Here is a 23,253-nt window from a genome sequence, read left to right on the forward strand (position 1 = left end):
GTTTTAATATAATTTTCACGAGATGTGCATGGATGATAATGGCAAATCCCACTCATCCAGCATAGCTTCATAAATCACAGAACATTTTAAGGAATTGTCCAATTAAGTTTTTCAGCTGAAATCTTGAGCTGATGTTTCCAGGGCAACAGACACAAATGCCTTTAGTAAAAGTATTTATGCAAATGGAATTGCTGTCTGACCATCTCACACATTTGTGCACAAAACTGCATTACCGGTGATGGCAGGAGAAGTGAGAGAAACTATTTAGTAACTGAAACCGCACTGCAGTTCATCGAGCGTTGTTAAATTAAAGGGGAGAAAAAGGCAGGGCCACACTAGGAGATACCGTCATGTCAGAGTCAGCTGAACTACTGGCGCTCTTCACCTCAGCAGCAAGCAGTTCCTGAGAAGCAGTAAACAACATGAGGCAAGAAGCAACACCCGTCCATGTCCCTCAACAGGTAACAGCACATGTAGCAGGCTGTAAGCCTTGGTGGCAATCTAATGCCTAAAACTGCCAAGCTCGTCACCCTGCCTATTATTTTCCAAACCAATTCCTTCCTTTAAATTGAAGACCAGCCCCTACTCTACAAAGTACAAAGGAAGGAGGATCTGTGTTTGTCTGCCTGAAGCTTGCTCATAAAGTACAGGATGAAGAAATGCAAATCAAGGAAACCCCAGCAGTCCAAACCATTTCATATTAGAAGCTTCATATTAGAGCACCTGCGTGGGATGAAGCCCCAATAACCAAGCTTGTAAAGCAGTACAGTGGAAAACAAGCAGAAATAATTATCCTTGACATCCATGGCTCTGATGTCACGATACTATGAGTTCTTAGGTTGTGAGTGTGAGATGAAATAATAGGGTTAGACAGTATGTGGAGACGCGTGGGTGGACTCCCAGGTTTAAGATTGCCAAATAGGAAACAGTTTTAGCAGAATAACTGTTTTAGACATCAAGGAATCTCTTGCAGCATCTTAAAAGCTAATACACATTCTGCTAGAACTTAAAGAAAATAAGAAGAGCCCTGTTGGGTCAGGCCCTAGCTGATCTAGTCCAGCATTCTGTGCCACGCAGCAGCCAGATGGATACATCCCTACAACTCTGTACTCCTACATTCACTACTTGATACTTGTTTGCAATTGTTATTTCAATAGTAAGAATATTTCAGACTCAGACCCATGTTTAAGAATACCGAGTAGTCTTTCCCAACAAAGCTATGAAAAAGTTGCACCATACGCTTCCGGTGGGGACATGGCAGACTGAACAGCTGTGCCCGTGGGCTCAGCGGGCAGAACTGACAACGCGGCAGTTTTTTCGGGCTCAGGCAGGTTTTTCCTGAAGCCCAGGAGTGTTTTTATGGAAAAAAGAAAACACCTGGAATCACCCCATCTCCGGATGGCTGCTTGCAGCCAGAAGATTGCAAACAGCGTTCATGCTTGATTGGTATGAGCAGCAGGGAGGCTGGGAGACCACCATTTCCAAGCTGTGCTGTAGCCTTAAAGGGACACTAAGACTGGCCACCCCATTTCTAAATCACCCAATTTATATTTCTTTTAAGTATGTGTACCTTAGGAGAGGTTTTCTACAGCAAAGAGAAGCGGGTTCTCTTGGTGCTTATTGTCATTTTTGGGATTTAAATTTTTTTTTAAAAAAAGTTTTGGACTTTGTTTTCCATCCAAATATTAAGGAGGACTGAGAGTAAATAATTGTCTCCCTGTTATATTTTTGTACTATATTTTTGTACTTTGAAGATATTAGCATTCCCCTACATGTTGAATCAGCTTTTTTGAACTTTCAGTTTTCTGCTTCTACTTTCCCTGGAGAACTGTCTACATACCTCACTTTCACATTACGGAATTCTTTCATATCTCTGACTTCCGCTGGTTAAGCTCCTGGGGGTGCCATAATCTACTGCTTGAGACATGGGGGATTTTAAACAGACTTTCTCTGACTTCCAACAAGATTTTAAACAGATTCTTTCTGATTCTTACCAAGTTTTTATGCAAGGCATTCAGGACATTGTGGAAAATGTGAGGTCTAAAATGTGTCATCTGGTTGGGGATGTTGTAGATGAAACTGAGGATGAAACTCAGTGACAGAAATTAAAGGAAGAGACTGAGTTGCAAGCCATAAGTAAAATTGATCTTCTGATGGAACACTATGGAAAAGAAGGGGTTATTATGGATAGGAGGTCTCCTGAAGAGAAGTCGGAGTTTTTGAGGGGGGGCAGTTGGGCTGTTTGATTTTTTTAAAGAAAAAATGCTCTGTGCTCATTGTAGGGATATGTAAATACTCTGGTTTATTTTGAAGTGGGATAAGGGTTTAAGAATATTTATCTGGATTGCTTTTAGGGTTTGGCTGACTTCATTTATCTTTAATGATTTGGACTAAGATTATTAAGGTATAATAAAAATAATAATTAGTGTCTAGTTTTGGGTATAATATGATTAAGATTATTAAAAGTGTTATATTATCAAGTACAATGGCAGACAATTTATATGTTTTTTAGTTTGGTCTTTATTATAGTAGACAGGAATGTATAGAATAGTAGTAGGAAGGAAATAATTAAATAAATGTTATCTTTGGGGGGGAAGTTGATTAGAAAGTGTGTGTGTGTGTGTGTTTCTTTTAATATAAGGGGAGGGAGCGACTGTATTTAGTGATTTTTATAATGTGCCAATGGAATGATTTATAGAAATAATGTGATTTTGGTTTAATATAGAGTAAGGGATTGATTATGGAAAATTGTTGTATATCCTTGCGGTTAAAAGTCAGAAGTTATCTCTTTTTGTAATTTTGAAAAAAAATTCTCTTGTGTTTCTACACTTTTTAAATATTTTTTTCTTTATAGGTTTTTTTTCTGTAGCTTTTATCTTTGCTTGAAACTTAATAAAATTCTTATTAAAAAAGAAGAAGAAAAAGTTGCACCATACTACCATAAAACTGGCATCACATGAGCTCTTATGGATACATTGATATTTCTTTCTTAGACATTCATGTAGAAATTGTCCTTGTTTAATATATATTACGCCTTTCTGTATATATTAAACCACTATTGTCTTTAATGTTTATTTAAAGGACCTATAGTCAGAATTCATTAATGGCACTAAAGGTATTATCACCCTATAGAAATGGTAAGCACTTGAGGAATGGGAGAAAAATAGTTATTGAGAATGAACATACAAAGCTGCCTTATATGAAAGTATTATTAATTGTTTTATCAACCAGAGTCCTTTATGCTGCAGATGGAAGCAAAAATAGAAGCTGGGGCCCTTTCTATACAAAGGAAATGTTCCACCTTCCAAGATGGCTTGATAACCCTATGAAATCACTCTCTTCACAATTTAAGAGTGAACCACACCAGCAGATCAAGTGATGCACAGTGTTTGTGAATTTGTAGAACCGTAACAGTTTTCTTTTACTGTATGTTTACTTCTTGTTTTTGTGGACAATATAGGTGTTACAAAATATATCTGTAAGTCATCCTCTTATTACTGGAAAAATAATAATGTTTGCTTTTTTATTTTTGCTAGATATTACCAATGGAATCTCCTTATTATTTACCTTGAATAGCTATTATATCTGTTCTATCTACCCAGAGCTTGGCTGAGATTTGGCTGCAAAGGAAATATTAAAGAAAAAAAAATCACTTCAAATCTTGTTTCAAGCTGCAAGCTTACAGCAATTTTTTAAAAAATGGGTTAAACATGCACTACTTTGGGGAGAAAGAGTGGTATAATAATGATAACAACAACAACATGACCGTTGCCACCATCAGCACAATAATATTGAACTTATCTGAAAACAGGAAACCAATATTTGGATGAAATCTTTCAGCTCAATTTGTTTGTACCAGCAACATGTTACCAAAGTATATATTTTAAAAATCAACTGCAGTGTAACTAAAAAAACATATTCCACGTGTTACCATCAGACCATTTAGTGAGAATTAATAAACTATGTTGCTTTATGCTGCCTATTCAAAAATCAATCACATATATCTATCACTGTTTATTAATCTGAGTAAACACTTAACCATAGTTATTTAGAGTGCTTTAGAACTACTGATCCCACATGCATGTTAACATGTCATGGGCAAGTCAAGTCCTCCAGAAAAATACACTATATTTTATCATATATATTGTGTCTTTGTTGGGTTTCTGCTACTTCCTTCTTACATTGGAGCAAGTCTCCTGCCATAATACAACTTGTGTGATTCAAAGTCCCTCTGCAAAGCTTCTCCTAAAAAACCAGGGGCTGCTGAGGAGAGGCTAGATAAGATTTGTGCATAAATGGCTTTCTGCTTGTGCAACCTGTTTTATATGATACAGTGATTGTATTCGACAAGGAAGGATATTGGCCTGGTTTTCCACCAAGGTTTCTATAAGAGTAGCTGATGAAAGCAGCAAACAAATGCCAGTTTTTTGTCACAGTGACAGAGAACTATGGTTGAGATGTTGACACACAGAGCTATAATCAGTTCTATTTTTTTAAAATAGGAAAGGAGAAGAGATTAAATAATGGGATTCCAACCATCTCCCCTCTATATGACAGGTTCATACATAAACCATTTCATTGGAAGCTGAAAAATTGCTGGTCTGGTAGATAGAGTCATTGATCTCCATCCATTTTTTTTTTATTGCACAGATGTTCACCTCACAAATATAACACAACCAAAGTTACTGTTGTGATGGAAGTTTCAGCAGAAAAGTCAAAGTAATAGGATATCAAAAATAGCATTAAAAAGACATTTATTTGGAAACCCTCTTAGTCACAGTCTAACCTGAGACACCTGCACAGAATTATAATGGGAAAGAACAAAATAAAGGTCTAAAAGATGGTCTCTGGCAAGAGTGGGATGGGGGTTATGAATCCATCCTTGCCCTATTTGACCTCTTGGCAGCTTTCGATACTATCAACCATGGTATCCTTCTGGATCAACTCAGACGATTGGGGTTGGGGGGACCCGGTGTTGTGCTGGTTCACCTCTTTTCTCCAGTGTTAATTCCAGTCAGTGGTGATGGGGGGAAGGAGAAATCCCACCCTCAGCTCCTATTGTGTGTGGTGCCACAGGGGTTGGTGCTCTCTCTACCCCTATTCAACATCTACATGAGGCTGCGAGGTGAGCTCATCCGTTGCCATGGGGTGAGGTATCATCGGTATGCTGATGATACCCAATTATACATCTCTTCCCCTGGCAAATTAAGTGATGCTGTGGACGTCTTATCCCAGTGCCTGTGAGGTCTGGATAGGGAACAACAGGCTTCAACTGAACCCTGGCAAGACTGAATTACTTTGGGTTTTGGGGCCTGCTGGTTCTAAGACTATGCCACCTTGGTGCTAGATAGGGTTCACTGTCCCAAACAGACCCCGTGGCAATCTGGGGTCCACCTAAACTCACGACTCCTGCTCAAAGAGCAGTGGCAGTCGTGGCTAGGAGGAGGACCTTTGTACAACTTTGTATTGTGTGCCAGTTGTGCCCGTTCCTAGATTGAGGGGCTCTGCTCACAGTCACTCATGCCCTAGTCACCTCCCAGTTGGACCAAGTGCTCTACACGGGGCTGCCCTTGAGGAGTATCTGGAAACTTCAGCTAGTGCAAAATGCAGTGGCATGGGCAGTTACGCGTATTTCTAGAACAACACAAGTTACACCTCTGCTTCATGAGCTGCATTGGTTACCAGTCTGTTTCCAGGTCCAATGCAAGGTTCTGCTTTTGACCTTTAAAGCCCTACATGGCATGGGGCCAGGTTATTTGAGGGATTGCCTCTCCCTGATTACATCTTCTTTCATTTTTCAATTTTCTAATCTCATTTCAAGCTGTTGCATTTTATAGTCATGTTCTGGTTTTATTTCTGCCATCTGAGATTCTTTCTTTTCCTATTTATTTTTAACAAGCTACATGATATTATTTTAAAAGATTAGCCAAAAATAATACCAATATAAGGACAAATTTAAAAGAATATAAAAAATAGATAATGCAGATTTTAAAAAACCCAATATAATGCTAAAATATGGGCAGTTAACCAATAAACTTAAGATATCATATAACTAGTATATTATAATATAGCATTAAAAGTTTATAATACTATAAGACATTTCATACCCTTATATGTCAAGATAAAATATAAACTCTAAAACCCAAATTTTGGCTGTGATAGAATTCCATGTATGAAATAGAAATTAGAATTAGAATTAGAACCAGAACCAGAACCAGAACCAAACAAAAATGAACGAGTCTCCTTCAATTTGGTTGGCCATTCTTCTATATGGATCAAAGATCTTTTCCCATAAAGAGCTGTTAACATATAATGCCAATTTAGTATATTTTGAAATAATGCACAGTTTAGTGAAGTTTAATAAGAATATCTCAGGATAAAATGGAGTTACAGTTACTGCTTCCAACATTTGTTCCACTCTATGATAGATTATTTTCCAGTACTGTTGAGTTTTTCAACATTGCCACCATGTATGGAAGAAAGATCCAATCTGTTCATTATGTTTCCAGCATTTCTTGGTAAAGTAATGATTCATTTTAGCAATCAAGACAAGAATGATGTGTGAGTGATAATACACCAATTCTCACCAATATAACATTCAACTTAAATTTAATATTATTTTTCTTTGAAATTCCTACTGTTCCATCTCTATTAACTATATTCAAATTCTGCATCCATTTAATCATACAGTCTTTAATCCAAGTTGTGAGTTGTATTTCACTAATAAATTATAAATTGTGCCTAGCAAATGTTCAGTATTGTGAACATTTATAAGATTTTCAAATTCCAACAAGTTTATCAATATTCTCCCTTGTTTTTGTGATTCTTTTGTTGCTATGCTGCTTATTTGAAAGTTCTGGAACCAGTTAAGTGTAGAAACACTATGTAGTAAGAGACTTGAAAACTTGAAATATCTTAACTTAATTAGCACTTAATTAGCACTGAAGATGTTACCTAGTCAGGTAATGAAACATCTGCAAGAAAACAACCAACCTCAGAGAACACCAAGGTCTCTAAATCTTAATTTGTCCTATTGACAATTAAATCTTGCAATTTGTCAAGCTGTTTTTCTCTCTACTGAGCAATTTCTTAGTGCCCTCATCCTCATGAAAATAGGCATTCAGTAATGAAATAGGAGAGGAAAAATCTAGATTTATTCTTTTCTGAAATTAATCCCAAATGCTCAAGAAGTTACTCTGGATCTATGTAAAAAAATTAGGGTTGCAGCCTATTTTTTGATAACTGCAAACAAAAAGGTCCATTTCAAATTGTCAAAGGCTTTTTCAGCATTAAAAAAAAATAATGGCTATTCTTCAGTCCTTCTGATTTACCTTATCAGTAACGTTTTTTTTAATCCATTCAATCATGTCCGATCCTTGGAGACTGCCTGGACAAGTCCCTGCAGTTTTCTAGGCAAGGTTTTTTGGAAGTGGTTTGCCCTTGCCTTCTTCCTAGGGCTGAGAGAGTGTGACTGGCCCAGGTCCTATTAGGGTTTGGGTCACCCTATTATTGCCTTCCTCTAATCTGGTGATCCCAAGCAACATTAGCTTTTCATAATTCTCTCTGTGCACCCTTAGTTTTGAAGTGTTTAGTTAGCAAACGTGAAAAACTGTTAATGTTCCACATAGTACAACTGTACAATATCCTAGTCCCATATAAAAAAAACCACCCACAGTAGTGTCACAGAAACACTTACAGGTAAAGGTGGGAAGGGAGGAGGGGAAGTTGTACTCGCTTTCTTCTCTTCCTTCTCTGGTTCAGGATGAGCTGTTGTCTGGGAAGTTTGATCTTCATCCTCTTTTTCATGGGGTGGTCCTAGATCAGGACACTGTCCTATATCTGCATTTTCAAAGGATACTGATTGGGCGAAATCCATTGGACTATGGAAACACAATGAAACCAGCTGCATGAAATAATGCCTCTTATTCAATACCATCCCTTTTAAGTCCTCATATTAGTTAGATGAATAATTCAGGGTAGATTATAAACTGATTTACATAGAGTCCAGGTGACTCTATATTTGCTTTAAAAAGTTCTAGCATGTGCAGTAGTTACAATATTTGAAGATGACACTGCAGACTGAGTTTAAACCTCCACAGTCATCAAATGCACTGAGTGACCAAGGATTAAGACTTATTTCTTGACCTTAGTCTACTTCCTATATTGCTATTATGATAAAACAGGTGACAGAGACATGAATACTATCCTGAGGTGCTTGGAGAAAGGGCAAGATTAAAATATAATAAATCAAATAAGTAATTTTTCTAGCAACTTTTCATCTCTCCATTACAGAAGATCAGTGATATCTCAGGTCACTAATACAAGTAATTAAGATGTTGTTGTTTTTAGGAGCTGACTGACTCCAGATGACCTCTGGGTAAAGGCCACAGTGTTAGTCTTGACTATGGATAAGAGTCCTCAGGGCAACATATACAGACTTTTCTGGAATGACCATCAGGGATGTCCTTTGGGCAGGCTGTGTTCAAGCCCAAATCCCATGAATATCACTCCAGTAAAGAGGGGCTGAGCCATTCATTTCTCCTTCAGACTGACCACTGAAAGAAGGAAACCCTTGAGTCAGAAATACTTGCATCTTAATGTGTCTTCTCCAATCTGCTAATCCCTTCCTTGAGGGGCAAAAGAAAGCCGAGTCTCCTCTTTCCTTAGGACAGGAATGGGTGTTCTTTCGATGACTGATAGCTACTTTTCTTTGGGATCAGCCAAAGGCTACCATGGACAAAGGGATGATGAGAATTGATGGGGATCGGGATTTTTATTTTCTGGAGTTTGGGAGCATTTTTTTGAGATCTTTCCTTCATGTCATATTATGGGAAGGCACATGGCACAAATATTTAAGAATGATATGCAGAATCACATTGATTGGAGCAGCATCAACACATATACTCACACAGCATTCACAACAAGGTTCCATATACAGCCATCAAAGGCAGGTATGTTTTTAATTGGGATAGTGCAAAATTCAGGTGGTGTTCCTCCCACAAAAAGTTTTTTAATGGAGATAGGCTGATCTGTTGGGAGTCGCTGGGACTGTCTTCTGTCTTCATCTACTTGAATGGCAAACAACCTGCAGAATTAGGAAAAGTCCATCCATTAGCAAATAGCTCTGATTAAGCTACAGCTCTGCAATGATGGCCTTAAAAAAGCTGGAATTTTTGGCATAGTGAGGAAGGAAGGAAGGAAGGAAGGAAGGAAGGAAGGAAGGAAGGAAGGAAGGAAGGAAGGAAGGAAGGAAGGAAGGAGCACATTCCATTCTTCCCTTTTCACCACCAAATCTAGACTGTATGGAATTATACTGTTTGATCTTGTCTCTCTGTGGTTTCAAAGAGAGTTTGGAGTCTGAGAGCTGAGAAATTTCATTGAGCCAGGCTCTTTATACACAAAAGACTTCACAAATAGATAAAAGCAAATTTAACAACATGTTAGCATCCTTATACCTTAATTTCCTTGCAGTTTTGCAAATTTCCTTCCTATCCTGGTTTACCATGGCAATAATATCTAACCAACACAAGCTACTAACGGACATGTCCAAAACATATACAGTACAGTATAGTAATGTTCCTTCAGATTTATTTCATCTGTAGCCTAACAAGGATGACAGCCACTGTCTGTTTTTTTCCTCCTCCTCCTCCTCCATTTTTCAAGGTAAATTCTTGTTTTATTCAACAATGATTTAAATGAAATGAAATTTAACATATTTGTTCTTAATTGTTATTACCTGTTGATATTGGTTAAAAAACTCAGTAAAAATATTTTTAGCAAAGTTATAAATGTAACACTTCCAAACCCATGCATGCCAAAAGAGATCAATGGAACTTAATTCCCAGATTTGTAAATAAATATATTAACTATAAATAATAAGCATGGAAATAGTTTGCTCCATTTACATGAGCTCCAAGCCCTTACCAATTACTAACTTTACAATTCTGCAAAATTGCTCATTAATGCTAGACATAAAAGAGCTGGACACAGCAAAGAGGGGAACACATTCGTTTTTTAGTATGGATCCAAAGGTGAAAATAGATTCAGAAGCCAAACATAATAGTAGCTCAACATTGGAAGAAGTTTTTCTGTCACTTTATACAGAAGCTTGGAACAACAGTCCTTTCTCAACCTTACACTAAGATTATCCACATGAAGCAACATTAGTTTTCAGAATAGGCACTGGGATAAATCATTCACATTTTTTCCTTCCAAATTTGTGGTCCTACTCCAGATAACAGAACAATAGAAACCTATTGTTCCTGTTAGCTATTATTAAGAGGTATTAACAGACAATCTTTATAGCAAAACTAGAAATATGTATAATGACTTATTAACATAGTTGCTGGTTAAATCTCTAATAATTTACACAGCACTCTGCTATTGTTGAATTTGCCTAGGAAAATGCTTATCCGCAGGCAGAGAAGACCAGCACACAAAGAAAGAACCTCACTTGTCAATGCTATCACATAATTACCCTGGAATGGACAGCAATTAGTTCATAATTATATGGGCAATTAGCTGTCCAAAGAGTTTTTGAAAATGCACTCGGCTTAATAAAGCCTGTGTGATGATTAGCAGATGGAGTGATTAGTGTGATAAATTATCTCTTTCCGTTTTTACTACAATCCGGTTTGTAAAAGTACGATGTCCGCTGTACATGTGGTTTGGATAATGGGTTCTGTACAGGATGAACTTAAGGTATATTTCTGTCCTCTAGAAAAAAGTACAAAGCAATAATGTGCTACTACAAACTGTCCTTGCAAGTGAACATATCAACACAATCTTTCTTAAATTTATGTTGTTAAATATGTGTATTTAAATGTGAACATCCTGAGGGAAAAAAGTGCAGAAAAAGACTAGAACTGATCCTTGGTAAACACATGGGAAACTGATAGGGTGAGACACAGACTGATTCTCATTGTGCTTCAGTTGCTGGGTAGTTGATTAGTAAGAAGCATTTCTTGAATCCAACATGTCCCCCAAAATTTTATGGATAATTAGTGGCCTGGCTTTAATCGGTGTTGTCTTTTCTTCTTCACAGATTTATGTATCAGCTATGTATTTCCTATGTTCATTAGATTGTATTAATTTCACTAACGGTGGGTATAAAAGGGAAAGGATTTGTTCACAGGTGACCAAAGTTTCTTATCTTAACATACTGTGCAAGGTGCAAAGTATTAAAATAACAGTCTGCTTGGCAAAACCAATGGCAAGGTTATTCATTTTCCCCCAAAACTTACACAGTAATCACTGACGAAGAGTTTTTTTAAGGTTACTCTGAGACATATGAATTCAGCTATAATGCACATGCAGCGAGAAGTCAGTTTAAAAAAACCTTTATCAGAGGAAGTTACTCATGCTTCTGTAAAATGTCATAATGTATTTTTCCTCTTGTTTCCTTAAACCACCATCACTTATTGTCATTTGGCATACATATATACAGTATATCTATATCCCAAATATATCTATATCTATAATCTATATCTATTTCTGCTGTATATCTATATCTACATCTACGTCTATATCTCCTAACACTGTTGCAGAAAGTATTGCAGCCAGCGTTACCTCCTTTCACAAAGAGTCTCAGTGCTCTATAAACCTAATTTGGAAATGGTTCATGGGTATATAGTGCATCACAACACGGCAGCAAAGATTGCTTTCTGTATCCCTTTGCTGACTTTTAGTGGAAATTTGGATTTCGCAGCCCAGATGTAGCAGCCTTAGCTTCTTGCTACTCTGTTGAACAGCAATTGAAGGGAAACAGGAGAAACGAAGGACACAGTAGCTGCTATTATTTCAGCTCTGTATTTGCATCTGTATCAAGGTTTCTAGCCTTTCTGGCTTAAACTAGTCATATGGTACTTCTTCTTCCTTAGTCACTTTCTTCCCTTGATGAGTTTGAGGTACGGAATACTATACAGTGCGTATCAATCATGGCTTTGGAGTCTGACTCAGAAAGTCATGAGCCCATTTTTTTTGGCTTGGCAATCCTAACTAAAACTAAGTCTTAGTTTCCGTTCAGTGTGAAGGGAGTTTGGCCCTGCCGTTGCTTTGGCTTCTCACCGGAAGCCATTCTTGGATATTAGCTCATGATTCAATTCCTTGGCTGCATCAATTAGATTAATAAAGTGCATTTACAAAAGGTGCCTAAGTTTAAACATAGCAATTTAGATTAATGAAAACCCAAAGCAGCAATGCCTACACTAAAGCATAACCTGTGTGGTAATGAATTCATCATTGTCAGAAGATGACTTTTCAATGAAAACTGCATAGTGATCTGATTCTTCTCTCTCACTGCTTCAGGTGCTTGGCAGAAATGTGGAAGGTTAATGCAGGACCCGCAATATTCTGATTTATTACCCTCCAAGTCTCTCCAGCCAAATGGAGTGTTCTCTGCCATCATGAAACTGGCCAGACTCAGGTGTGACAGTGATCCTGCGTGGATCTCTTACGCCAGTAGAGACGTGTACTTCAAGTCGTCCTCCATTCAGGAATACAGCATAATACACCTGCAAGAACACCCAGCATTTCAGCAGAAAGCCTTTATTCCTAATTTTATGTTTTCCTAATCATTTTCCCCAAGAGAACACAGCCTCTTCCTTTGGTAATAACAGAAAAGGACACACAGAAAAAATATCCATTACTGTATTAGTTGGGTGGCATGCAAATTCAATGAATTGTTGTTACTATTATTGCTATTAAATCTGGGGAACCTGCGTAATTTTAGCCACTGGTGATGGTCTGAAGGTATGATGGACTTCTGATCTGTATTATGGTACTGATGCCACCAAAAAGGGAAGTGAGTATATATGTATCATCCACATAAATCACTGAAACCCAGGTTTTTAATTGTACTCAGGCCATAGCTTCTGAAAGTGTTATTAAGATTTCCCCAAATAACTCTTCTAACTTCTCACCCAAATCATACACTAAAGGAGTTAGAATGTATGTATATGTACACACACATGCACACCCCACGCCCAAACCCCCACATTGTGTTTTATATAGCTTGTATACACAATTATATATTATTTGTTTATTTCTCACAGTTTTACGCCTCTCCGTTCCAAATGGATCTGAGAGGAACAGAACAGTAGAAACCGAGATCAAAAGACAACAGAACCACAAAAAACAATAGACCATAATGGCACAATCCAGGAGGACAGAGAAGAAAGGTTGCACAAAATGTAATTGTGCAAAGGCTCTTGTGGCCAGGGTCTCTACCTGCTGCTCAAGCAGGAGCCACAAGTCCAGGAAAAATTATTCAGACTGTGAATCTGCTCTATAGGGGGAGTGCAATCCCATTTGGAACTATAGATAGACTTTCCCTGGAGTCAGAAGGGTTTCATATCCATAGCCACTTCACCTCCTAGAGTTCAGCTTAAGTCCCCAATAGCCTCCAGGCACCATCAGGGTCTCCACTGTATCTCCTGGCCAGCCTGGGGCAGAGATGCAAAGCTGCGTATCCTCAGCATATTGTTGATATCTCATCCCATGCTGAAGAATGGCCTCACTCAGCAGCTTCATGTAGATATTAAATCGTAAGGGGGAAATGGCTGAACTCTGCAGCATTCCATAATATAATAATAGTATATGTGTGTGTATCTATCTATATCTATCTATATCATTTATATCTATACAGTATCTATATCATCTATGCCTACGTCTATATCTACACACAGACACTACCTACCTACCTACCTACCTCTAGGTAAAGGTAAAGGTTTCCCTTGACGTAAAGTCCAGTCGTGTCCGACTCTAGGGGGCGGTGCTCATCTCCGTTTCAAAGCCTTGGAGCCGGCGTTGTCATAGACACTTCCGGGTCATGTGGCCAGCACGACTCACGGAACGCCGTTACCTTCCCGCCGAAGCGGTACCAATTAATCTACTCACATTTGCATGTTTTCGAACTGCTTGGTGAGCAGGAGCTGGGACTAGCAACGGGCGCTCACCCCGCCGCGCGGTTTCGAACCGCCGACCTTCCGATCGACAGCTCAGCGGTTTAACCCGCAGATGCTTTTAGCTTTGGTAAGAGGTAGATATGATAGAGATTAGAATGCTTGCATCATCTGGTTTTTGTTTTTCTCTTTTGGTGTGTCAATTTTCACTTAAAAATATGCATGAAAATTGATTTAAGCTTTGACAGTTTTTTTCCACAAAATATACCGTTATATTTACTTTATCCTAAAATACTGAGTCTTCCATGCATTTCATTCTAATATGATCAACTTTTTTAAAGCCAAGACTGCATTCTGACGTTCAGGGAAGTGCAAAAGCCAAGAGGTAATTCAATTCTGTTCAAGAAGTGCAGACAAAATTGGTTTGTTTGGAAATGAAAATAGGTAAGTTCTTCAAGTGTCCTATTTTAAATTTCTTGTCTCATTCCTTCATTTCCCCAGCTGTTTTCAGTGCAAAAAACACAACAATGGCTATAATTTTGGATATCTACATAACAGAGTTAGCTGTAATAAAGGAATCTCCTTTATTTAGAGTCGCCTTTTTGGGAGAGATGGGCAGTGATAGAAATTTGAAGAATGAATGAATGAATGAATGAATAAATAAATTGTTCAAAATACACAACAGAATAGATGCAGACGTCTCATAGTACATTTTGGAGGGCATTTTTCCTTGTGCTGTTTACGTTCCCTCCTTCTCCCACAGGTTCCTCCTTTTAGACTAAAATATACCAATATTATATAGTGGGGTTCGTTTTGGTTTTGCTTGGTACACCTTGACTACTGGTGATTGCCTGGACAAGCCAATCAGTTTTTTGGCAAGATTTTTGGAAGTGGTTCATCCTTGCTTTCTTTCTACGGCTCAGAGAGATTGACTAGCCCAAAGTCATCCCATTGGTTTCATACCTTAGGCAGGAGTAGAACTCACATTTCCTGGTTTTCTACCTTCTTGATTTTAACCACAGCATCAAACTGGTTCTTTTATATAGTTATATTACATTAAATTTATTATATATTATGTTATGGTATGGTATCATAACCCTAAGTATCATTTGAAAAATTATGCTGCTCTAGGAACAGCACTAGCTGAAGCAAAATACTATTACCAAAGCCCTTCTTTATTTTTAAATTTTGTTTATTTGATTTATACCCTGCCTTTCTGTCCTGCCAATTAAAATAGTTTTAAAATAATACACTAAATATTAAAAGTTTACTTGCTTTAAAGCTTTCAAAAGAACTTCTGAATAAATTTCTTGAGATTGCATTCCATTTTAGGTTTGTTGCAAGCTAAACTCAGAATAAATTATTTCAAAATCTGAGCATATACCTGCCAATGATGTTACCAGCAAGAATAAACCAAACAATCCCTTTTATCATTCCATACCTGCCCTGTTTGTCTGCGTTTCCTTCTTGGAGGTACAGATATTTCATTGGTGCCAAAGAGTATGATACCAGATTCATTTTTAGTACTGAAGGACAAGTGAATTTCTGTTCCCACTTCAAGAGAGACTGGCGGCATCTCCACAAAGCCAGGTTTAGGGAAGCTGACTGTGTAGATATTCTATAAGAAAGAAGGAATTGAATAAAAAAAATGCTTGAAACAGCAGATCAAAATAAATGGTGCAACAGTTTACATTTCAAAGTGCTGTACAAGCACTTCTCCATCTGTTAAATTATTCAGCATTAGAAAACATTTGTTAAACTTAGATTCAGCCCAAAATAATTTTTTATGTGAAGCTCCTTCCAGCATCCTATTAGTTTCAGTCATGGATATCTAGGATTGGCAGATGGCTGCCCAGAATGTGCTGTACCTTTGAAGTCCTCAGTGCAGAGAACTATTAAGTAGTTGGGCATTCCCTTGATGTTCCTCTTCTTATCTTGTCAGTTGACTCCCCACCCCACCCCCTACCTTGCTATGAGCAAGAATCAGGTATGCCACATAGCAGTTCAGAAAGAAAGTAGATGCAGAACTAATGAAAGAACAGAGAGGGGAAAACTTCAGTAAGGAATTTAAAGGCACAACATGGATGTCTAGGTGGCAACCTTGATAACCAGTATTATGAAAGTTGTCCTATAAACTACCTCATAGAATAGGACCCAAGGAAGATATGATACCGATTGCTTCTCTCAAAACCCCTAGAAAGTTAATTCCAAACTTGTGATGCTAAAGCTCAAAATGTATATGGGCTGCCATATGGTGATGGTGGAAGAACCCAGCAGAGATAAGGTGACGGTGGAGGAACCCTCAGATCGCATAAGAACACATACAGAGGCATCTAAGCTAGGTTTTACATGCTGGTGAATATGAAAGGTGGTGGTCCTTGAGATATCCAGGTCCCCAGCTGCCATATAGTGAAACTTTGGTTTGACAGATTGGATGCAATGGAAATCTACGTTCAAACTTTACTACTCAAATAATGGAATGTCTGTTTCTACAGTCTGTCCAGACAACTGATGTGATTTACATAACTTGCATTTATGTAAATCAACACAAGTCTGCATAATTACATAATTGATTGTTTATGTTATTGTTTATGCTATTTTTGTAAATTATATACATTGGGATTTAATTCCCCCCCCCCACTTCAAAATCAATCCAATTGTATTTAGGCTTCTTCATTTGTCACTACTTTTTATCATTACCATTATCATTATTATTATTTTAGCATTTCAGTTTGTCAGCTGAGTCCAACTCATAAATAAGCTATGCATGGCTTGGTTCATGGTTTAATTGCTTTCCAGACCAGGAGATATTAGAGTGCTTAATTTCACTTTATTTAAATCACTAGTTTTACATGAGATTGGCTTAGTTTGGCCAATATACTATTGTAGGTTATGTTTAGGAATCGTTCTCAGCAACTCTGCTTGAAATGTCAATATATATATTGTCTTAACTTGGAAGTGGAAGCAAAGTAAGATATTAATAACCCAAATATATATTAAACTTGCCATTGTGGAAATTCTCATATAATTAATAAAATAACAAATAGTATATTGTGGAAGAAGGAGTAGGTAGTCTATTCAAAGATATGCCCCATGGCAAGTTTCTCCTTTCTTAATTAGTTCAGTGCAAGTTGTAAACTAGCTGTTTGCTGATGTTAATCACTAGTCTTAGACTGTACAAGAAGAAAATAGAGAGTTCAGGAACTAACCTGCAGTGTGCACCCTCTGGTAATGCCAAGATAGTCAGGGCTACTTAAAAGATTATATGGTGTCCGGGAAATTTCAATATCCTTGAGACAGCCTGCATATTTTTTTGTGTTTACTTCTGGTCTGTCAATATAAAGTAAAAATAGTTATTTTCAGGTTAAACATGCCAGGACCTAAATAATTGTTCTATAAAATCACATTAAAAATATGATTTTCATACTGGTCCAATTCAAAGAAACCTAGTGTTTCCTTAAAGACCAACACATTCATGATGCATAAAATTCCATGGGCTTACTGAACCCTGAACTCAAAAATTCCTACCATTAATACATATGCACAAAATGATTTGTTCTTTTTACAAAGAATTACTGCTCTTCTAGAATATAATGGCTATAGCAGTAAATTAACTCTTGTATAACTTCTTATGTACTGTAAGCATTTGAGGAGCAGTACTACTCAATCTGTCCCTTGATTATTGGCATGGGCTGGTCCATGAAGTCACGAAGAGTCAGAAGCGACTAGACGAATAAACAACAACAAAACTTTCTAAACAAACTAGAAACTGGAGTAAATTAAAAAAAAAAAGCTGAAATCCTGACCAGAATGATGATAATGAGTAAAGTACAGGTAGTCTGTGGGTTATGTCCATTCATTCAGTGACGCTTCAAAGTTACAGTGGCACTGAAACAATGGCCTTATGACTGGTCCTCAAAGTTCCAGCCATTGCAGCACCCCCAGTCACGTGATCAAAATTTGGGTGCTTGGAAACTGGTCCACATTTATGACTGTCCCCACTGCTGCCCACCCCCCCAGGTGATACTTACTGTCTTCTTTGCCTGCCTCCCCTCCACAGGGCTCACTGATGCTGGCTGGCCTCAAGCTCTATGGCATGGGGGCTCTGTTGGCCATGCTATACAGGGCGCACCTGCCCCTTGCTGCCACCTCCCCCTCAAGCTGCCTTGCTGTGTGGGAAGCCCTCAACTGAGTAGCTGCCAAGAATCGCTGCTGGGCATCCCGGCCATGTGTGAGGGAGGCACCATGGAAATGTCCCTGGCTTGCTGCCCTGCGGGAGGATTACCTCAGCCAGCAGTGACGTGTGGCATGGAGGACTCGTGGCCCTGGCCCCTTCTCTTCTCAGTGGGCAGGCAGTACCCACCCACAGCACCCAATGCTCATGCTCTGTAGCACCACCCCACAGCACTGCACCACTGACCTGCACTCCCTAGCACCTGCCCACAGGACCCCCCTGCCCATGCTCCATAGCATCCACTGGCCTGTACTCCCTAGCACCCTGACTGAGGAACCTACCCCCATGCTCCCTAGCACTCGATTACAGCATCTGTCTGCAACACCCACCCACACTTTCTAGCACCCTGTCTGTAGCTCTCACCAGCAGCTCTCACCTGCCACCTGCTTGCCGGGGATTCTAGGCTCTTCCCACCTTGCGGTCACGTGAGGTCCTCACTTTAATGACCTGCACAGTCCTGGGGTTACGAGAGCAACTGGGGCTGCTGGGATTGCCATCGCTAAGCAATGCAGTCACATGACAACTTGCTTTACGACTGCATCGTTTAGCGATGGAAATTCTGGTCCCAATTGTCATCGTAACCTGAGGATTACCTGTAATCAGAGTTAACTACTTTTATGTTTGGGTTATACATATATTTTGCCTCCCATAATCTAAGATGTCCATGTTTATTTTGCTAACACTAGAATTTCCAGTTCAAAGATATTCTAGCAATTTACTAGTCTGACCTTAAGCCTGTTTAAAACCATCAGTATTGTATAATTCAGAAAGTAAGTTGGCACCTTTGTTGTTTAAACTTGATTTGTACTACATTTGCTCACAAGGCAAAAATGCAATTTAAAATACATTCTACTATGTACACTGAAGTCTTGAACAGAAGGTCTAATTTCAAGGATTTGTGAACAACAATGACAACAACACATTGTAACAAACCAAGGATTTTTTCCCCCAAGGACCAAATACTTTTTATGAATCTTTATCATATTTATGTTCCACTCCACTAGCCTGGAAAAACTATTTCGTAAGAGACTACAGTTAAATCTTGTACAGAAGCTACATGGCTAACTTATACACTTACCAACTTACCATCCAAGTGAACGATGCTTGTGAAAATAAGAACTTAAAATTTGGCATTAAATACGAAACACAAATATTCACAATTCGTATATGTACAGAGTAATAGTACGTTCTTTTTCAACAATTTAAATGTTCACAAACAGCGCTTTTTTCTTTTGCTTCACTGTTGTTGGGAGCGTTCTTTTTTCAAGTGCGCTGAAGCCATCTCAGCAAAGCATAGCATATCTGTCTTGAAAACTGCCAGGACTTGCAAGTTTAGATTAAAAAAAGAAGGGACTATCTCCATTCTATTCTATTTTGCCAACTGAAGTTAATGCAAGAATCCTGTAATTTGCATGCTGCTTATTCTTGCTTCCCTGTGGACACAGCAGAGCTAGAGAAGCAGAACTGGCAATAATAAACACAATTTAGCTTTAACTTTGTGTCAAGCGTTATTCTCCCATGTGAATTTTTCTCTGTTCCTAACATACTCTTGATTACATTTTTTTATAACTTTACTTCACCCTAGACAAAATATTTATTTTTTGGGCTGTATGATACCCAGATTCCGAGATTTGATTTGAAGTGATTTGATCAAATCTCTGAATGAATCATTTTTCTGAATGAAGTTGTCAAATCCAGTTGGAGAACTCCAAATCAACTCAGAAATCACAATGATCTATAAAATCTACTTGAACCAATTTGAAGTGTTGAAATTATTTCAAAATTGATTTTATACTTCATTTTTAAGTAGAGGCTATGATATTCCTTAATTACTTATTTAAAGGAACACAGCACAGCTTACAAAGATTGGTAAGAAGAAAATCTCTGTCCTCATGTATTTAATGTACACATGTTATTTATAGGGCCCATCTGTATAAAGGAAGTCTTGGAAACCATTTTGAGGTTTTGTTTGAAGCAATGAAAAAAATGAAGTTAATTAAAAATGCTGCACATGATAGATGAGATTTCAGCTTCTGGAGTCAATAGAAACAAATCTGAATGAGTCGCTCTTTGAGTGAGATGGGTGGTGATGAAATTTGAATAATAATAATAATAATAATTATTATTATTATTATTATTATTATTATTACCAGGATAGCTATGCAGAACCTTAAGCTACCAAGGCAGTAGTATACCCTCACCCATGAGATGCTCCCTGGGGCAAACAACAGGGGAATGAGAATGACCACCTTTACGTCAGGCTTACAAGCATACCAAGAGATCTTGTTATCTGCCATTCAAAATAAATTGCTGGACTATTTGGATTATCCAGTTCAAAGGACACTTCCTTAACATACACAGAAAAATATATGTACTAGAAACAGATATTCCTATAGCCTTTATGGAAATGTGAGAATTCAGTTTCTCCAGGCTGATGATCTCCAAAAGCATTGGATTTTGGTTCAGATCAAGGGAATTGCAGTCTCAACCATCCCAAATGTATCAGCTTGAAATGTCCAGGTTAGATAGTGAATTTTTTTTAACCTACCCATATTTTCAGATTCTCAGTCCTCCAACGTTTCCAGTTATGATGAATCATTAATCTGATCCATGCTGAGCTGAAACTTGGAGTGCTTTTTAAAGCTATTATTATTATAAGCCATATCTAGACTTTTACTTTCAATAGGATCCTGATCTAATTAATTTAAAAGGGTGGGTAAAAACAAAACAAAACAAACCAAACAAAAATCCAACACAGCAAGATGTACACTGCTGTGTGAAGATGCTAGCTAGCTAAGTGTCTATTGCCGCAAGTGTGCGCAGCATGTGGCAAGTCTCTGTTAAACACTTGGGGTAGCTTGATTTGCTGCAGCAGGATCGGTTGCCAACTGAGCAAGCCCCAGAGCAACAGCTGGAATAAAGACATACACAAATTGCTTTTGCTTTGCCACCTGTTGCAAGCGGCGCTTAACCCATGCAAAGCTTACAGCATGCAAGTATCAATTTAAATGTTATGTCTTTTACCTTGATTTCATACTAGATAAAAATAATAAAAATAAAAAAGAGAGAAGGAAGGAAAAACAATTTTGTTATTATTTTCAACATTTATTTTCTAATGATACAGATTTTTAGATAGGTTCAAATATTATCTTAGAGAGTGATATATTTCTTTTAAAGAGTTTCCCATGCATCATTGTCTTGTGAGTTGGGAACTACTCGCCCAGGCAAAACAAGGTTTGTCAAAACTTAAGGCAGGACTCAACTAATCACTTGTTTTTTTTCTCAACCTGATATAAGCATGGTAAATATGGGGGCTCCTACTAGACTTGCAGCTTCTGCTAGTGCTTTTGCCCAGCTTCAGCTGGAATACCAGCTGTGACTTTACCAGGCCCAAGAGGATCTCACTACAGTGATTCATGCCCTTATTACCATCCAGTTAGACTATTGCAATGCGTTTGACTTGGGATTGCCTTTAAGGCTCACTTCGATGCTACAGTTGCTTCAGACTGCAGTAGACCATGTGTTAACGAGCACCTGTCTTTGAGAGCACATGTGATATGGACTCTGTGCTGGCCACCAATTAGTTTGCAGGTTCAGTTAAAAACACTGCTTTTGACCTATTTGACCTTTATAGCTTGGCACCAGGTTGCTCCAACCACAATTGGCCTGATCTATTAGATCAGTGTTTGGGGCTAGGGAATTCTGGGAGTTGAAGTCTATACAGCTTAAAGTTGCCAAGGTTGAGAAACACTGTATTAGAACATCTAGGGAGAAGTTGCTTCTAGTGTCTCATTTTTGGGAGCTAAACAAAGCTGAGGCCAGGAGCTGCTGCTTCTTGGTAGTAGCACCAGTCCTTGGAATAGTCTCCCAGTGGAGTTCTGGCTGGCCCTCGTTCCCTGGTTGCATTCAGAAAAATGTGTTCTTGGGGAGCATTCTAATAATCTTTGCTTTTGAGTTATTTTATTGTTATTTAGCTTTTATTTCTGCCATTATTTTTATTTATATTGTGTTAACCATGAAGAGTAGTTTGGTGGTGGGTGGGTGGGTGGGAGGGAGGGAAATAACAGGAGTTCTCTGGCCACATTACTGGGACCATTTCAGAGCTAAGATTAAGATTAGGGTTAGGCAACTGGGTATGTGATTGGTGTGTGAGGCTGGAGGAGAAAGTAAAATAGCTGTGCTGCCTTTCACCTAGCACATCCCTTTAATTCCCATGCCACCTTTTCTAATGTGGGAAGGCATTCAATTCTGAGGCTGAGAAGACAATGCTGAGGCACAGTGTAAGAACCACACAGAACAGAAAGCCACATGAAAGACCTTTGAACAGTTAGAATCTCCTAAAGGAACAGATGAAACGAATGGTCTACATTATCAGCTGGAAAACTACTGATATGGAGCCACTTCATTCCAAGATCTGCAGGGTCAGGAAATATTTTTGGGGACAGAAGTCACATTTTAAAAATTATTACTGTATATTACAGAAGCCAAGGAGATACATTTGATAGGGTACAGATGTAATGTTATTACAAAAGGGGGAAGAGCTGAGATTTTCAATGCAATCTTTCCCTTTTCATAGACTTTCTGTTTTCGTTTCATAAAGGTGTGTGTTAAGCCTGTTAGTGCTTATTTTGCTTCATTTCCTGTTGAAAATGGGCAGAAAACCATTTTTTCAACAGATTCTCAGTGGAACTTCCAAGAACTTAAACATATGGCCAATTAGAAGCAAACAGAAACAATAATAAAGAAATAGCTGCATTTTCAGTCCTACCAAGCAACAGAAGGTTGTTTGGCTTTGCTGTTCCTCATTCCAGATCTCTGTGCATATGGATAAGGAGGTTTTATGTCTGCTTAACTGATAAAAGGTTTTATGTCTGTTAATTGATAAAGGTGAAGTTGCTATAGCTAAATATCTGGATTGTACAGTATGTGAGCCTGTAGCACAGAGATTATTTTATTTCAGGTATGTTTCTGTAAGCTTCCAGAAAGGTTTCGTAGTTTATTTACTAACAGTTTAAATACCTAACAAATTCCAATAACTATACGTCTTCCTACAGAATTAGAAATGAAAGCCTATGAAATGTGTTTTACAAAGATAATTTACAACTAAGCAGGAATTTC

The 23,253-nt window shown here is 38.1% G+C and overlaps 1 protein-coding gene across 1 annotated transcript in view; it reads right to left on the reverse strand.

Annotated features, from left to right (window-relative positions):
- LAMA2 (laminin subunit alpha 2) overlaps positions 1–23,253 on the reverse strand; it is a 352,961-nt gene that overhangs the window by 14,148 nt on the left and 315,560 nt on the right. Inside the window, exons 52-56 of the mRNA XM_063295339.1 lie at positions 17,111–17,231; positions 15,343–15,519; positions 12,364–12,512; positions 8,909–9,085; positions 7,691–7,880 (exon numbers count right to left, since the gene is read on the reverse strand). Of these exons, the coding sequence (XP_063151409.1) occupies positions 7,691–7,880; positions 8,909–9,085; positions 12,364–12,512; positions 15,343–15,519; positions 17,111–17,231 (814 nt within the window). The remainder of the gene's footprint in view (positions 1–7,690; positions 7,881–8,908; positions 9,086–12,363; positions 12,513–15,342; positions 15,520–17,110; positions 17,232–23,253) is intronic.

Source organism: Candoia aspera, chromosome 1 (assembly GCF_035149785.1).
Source record: "Candoia aspera isolate rCanAsp1 chromosome 1, rCanAsp1.hap2, whole genome shotgun sequence".
Lineage (NCBI taxonomy): Eukaryota > Metazoa > Chordata > Lepidosauria > Squamata > Boidae > Candoia > Candoia aspera.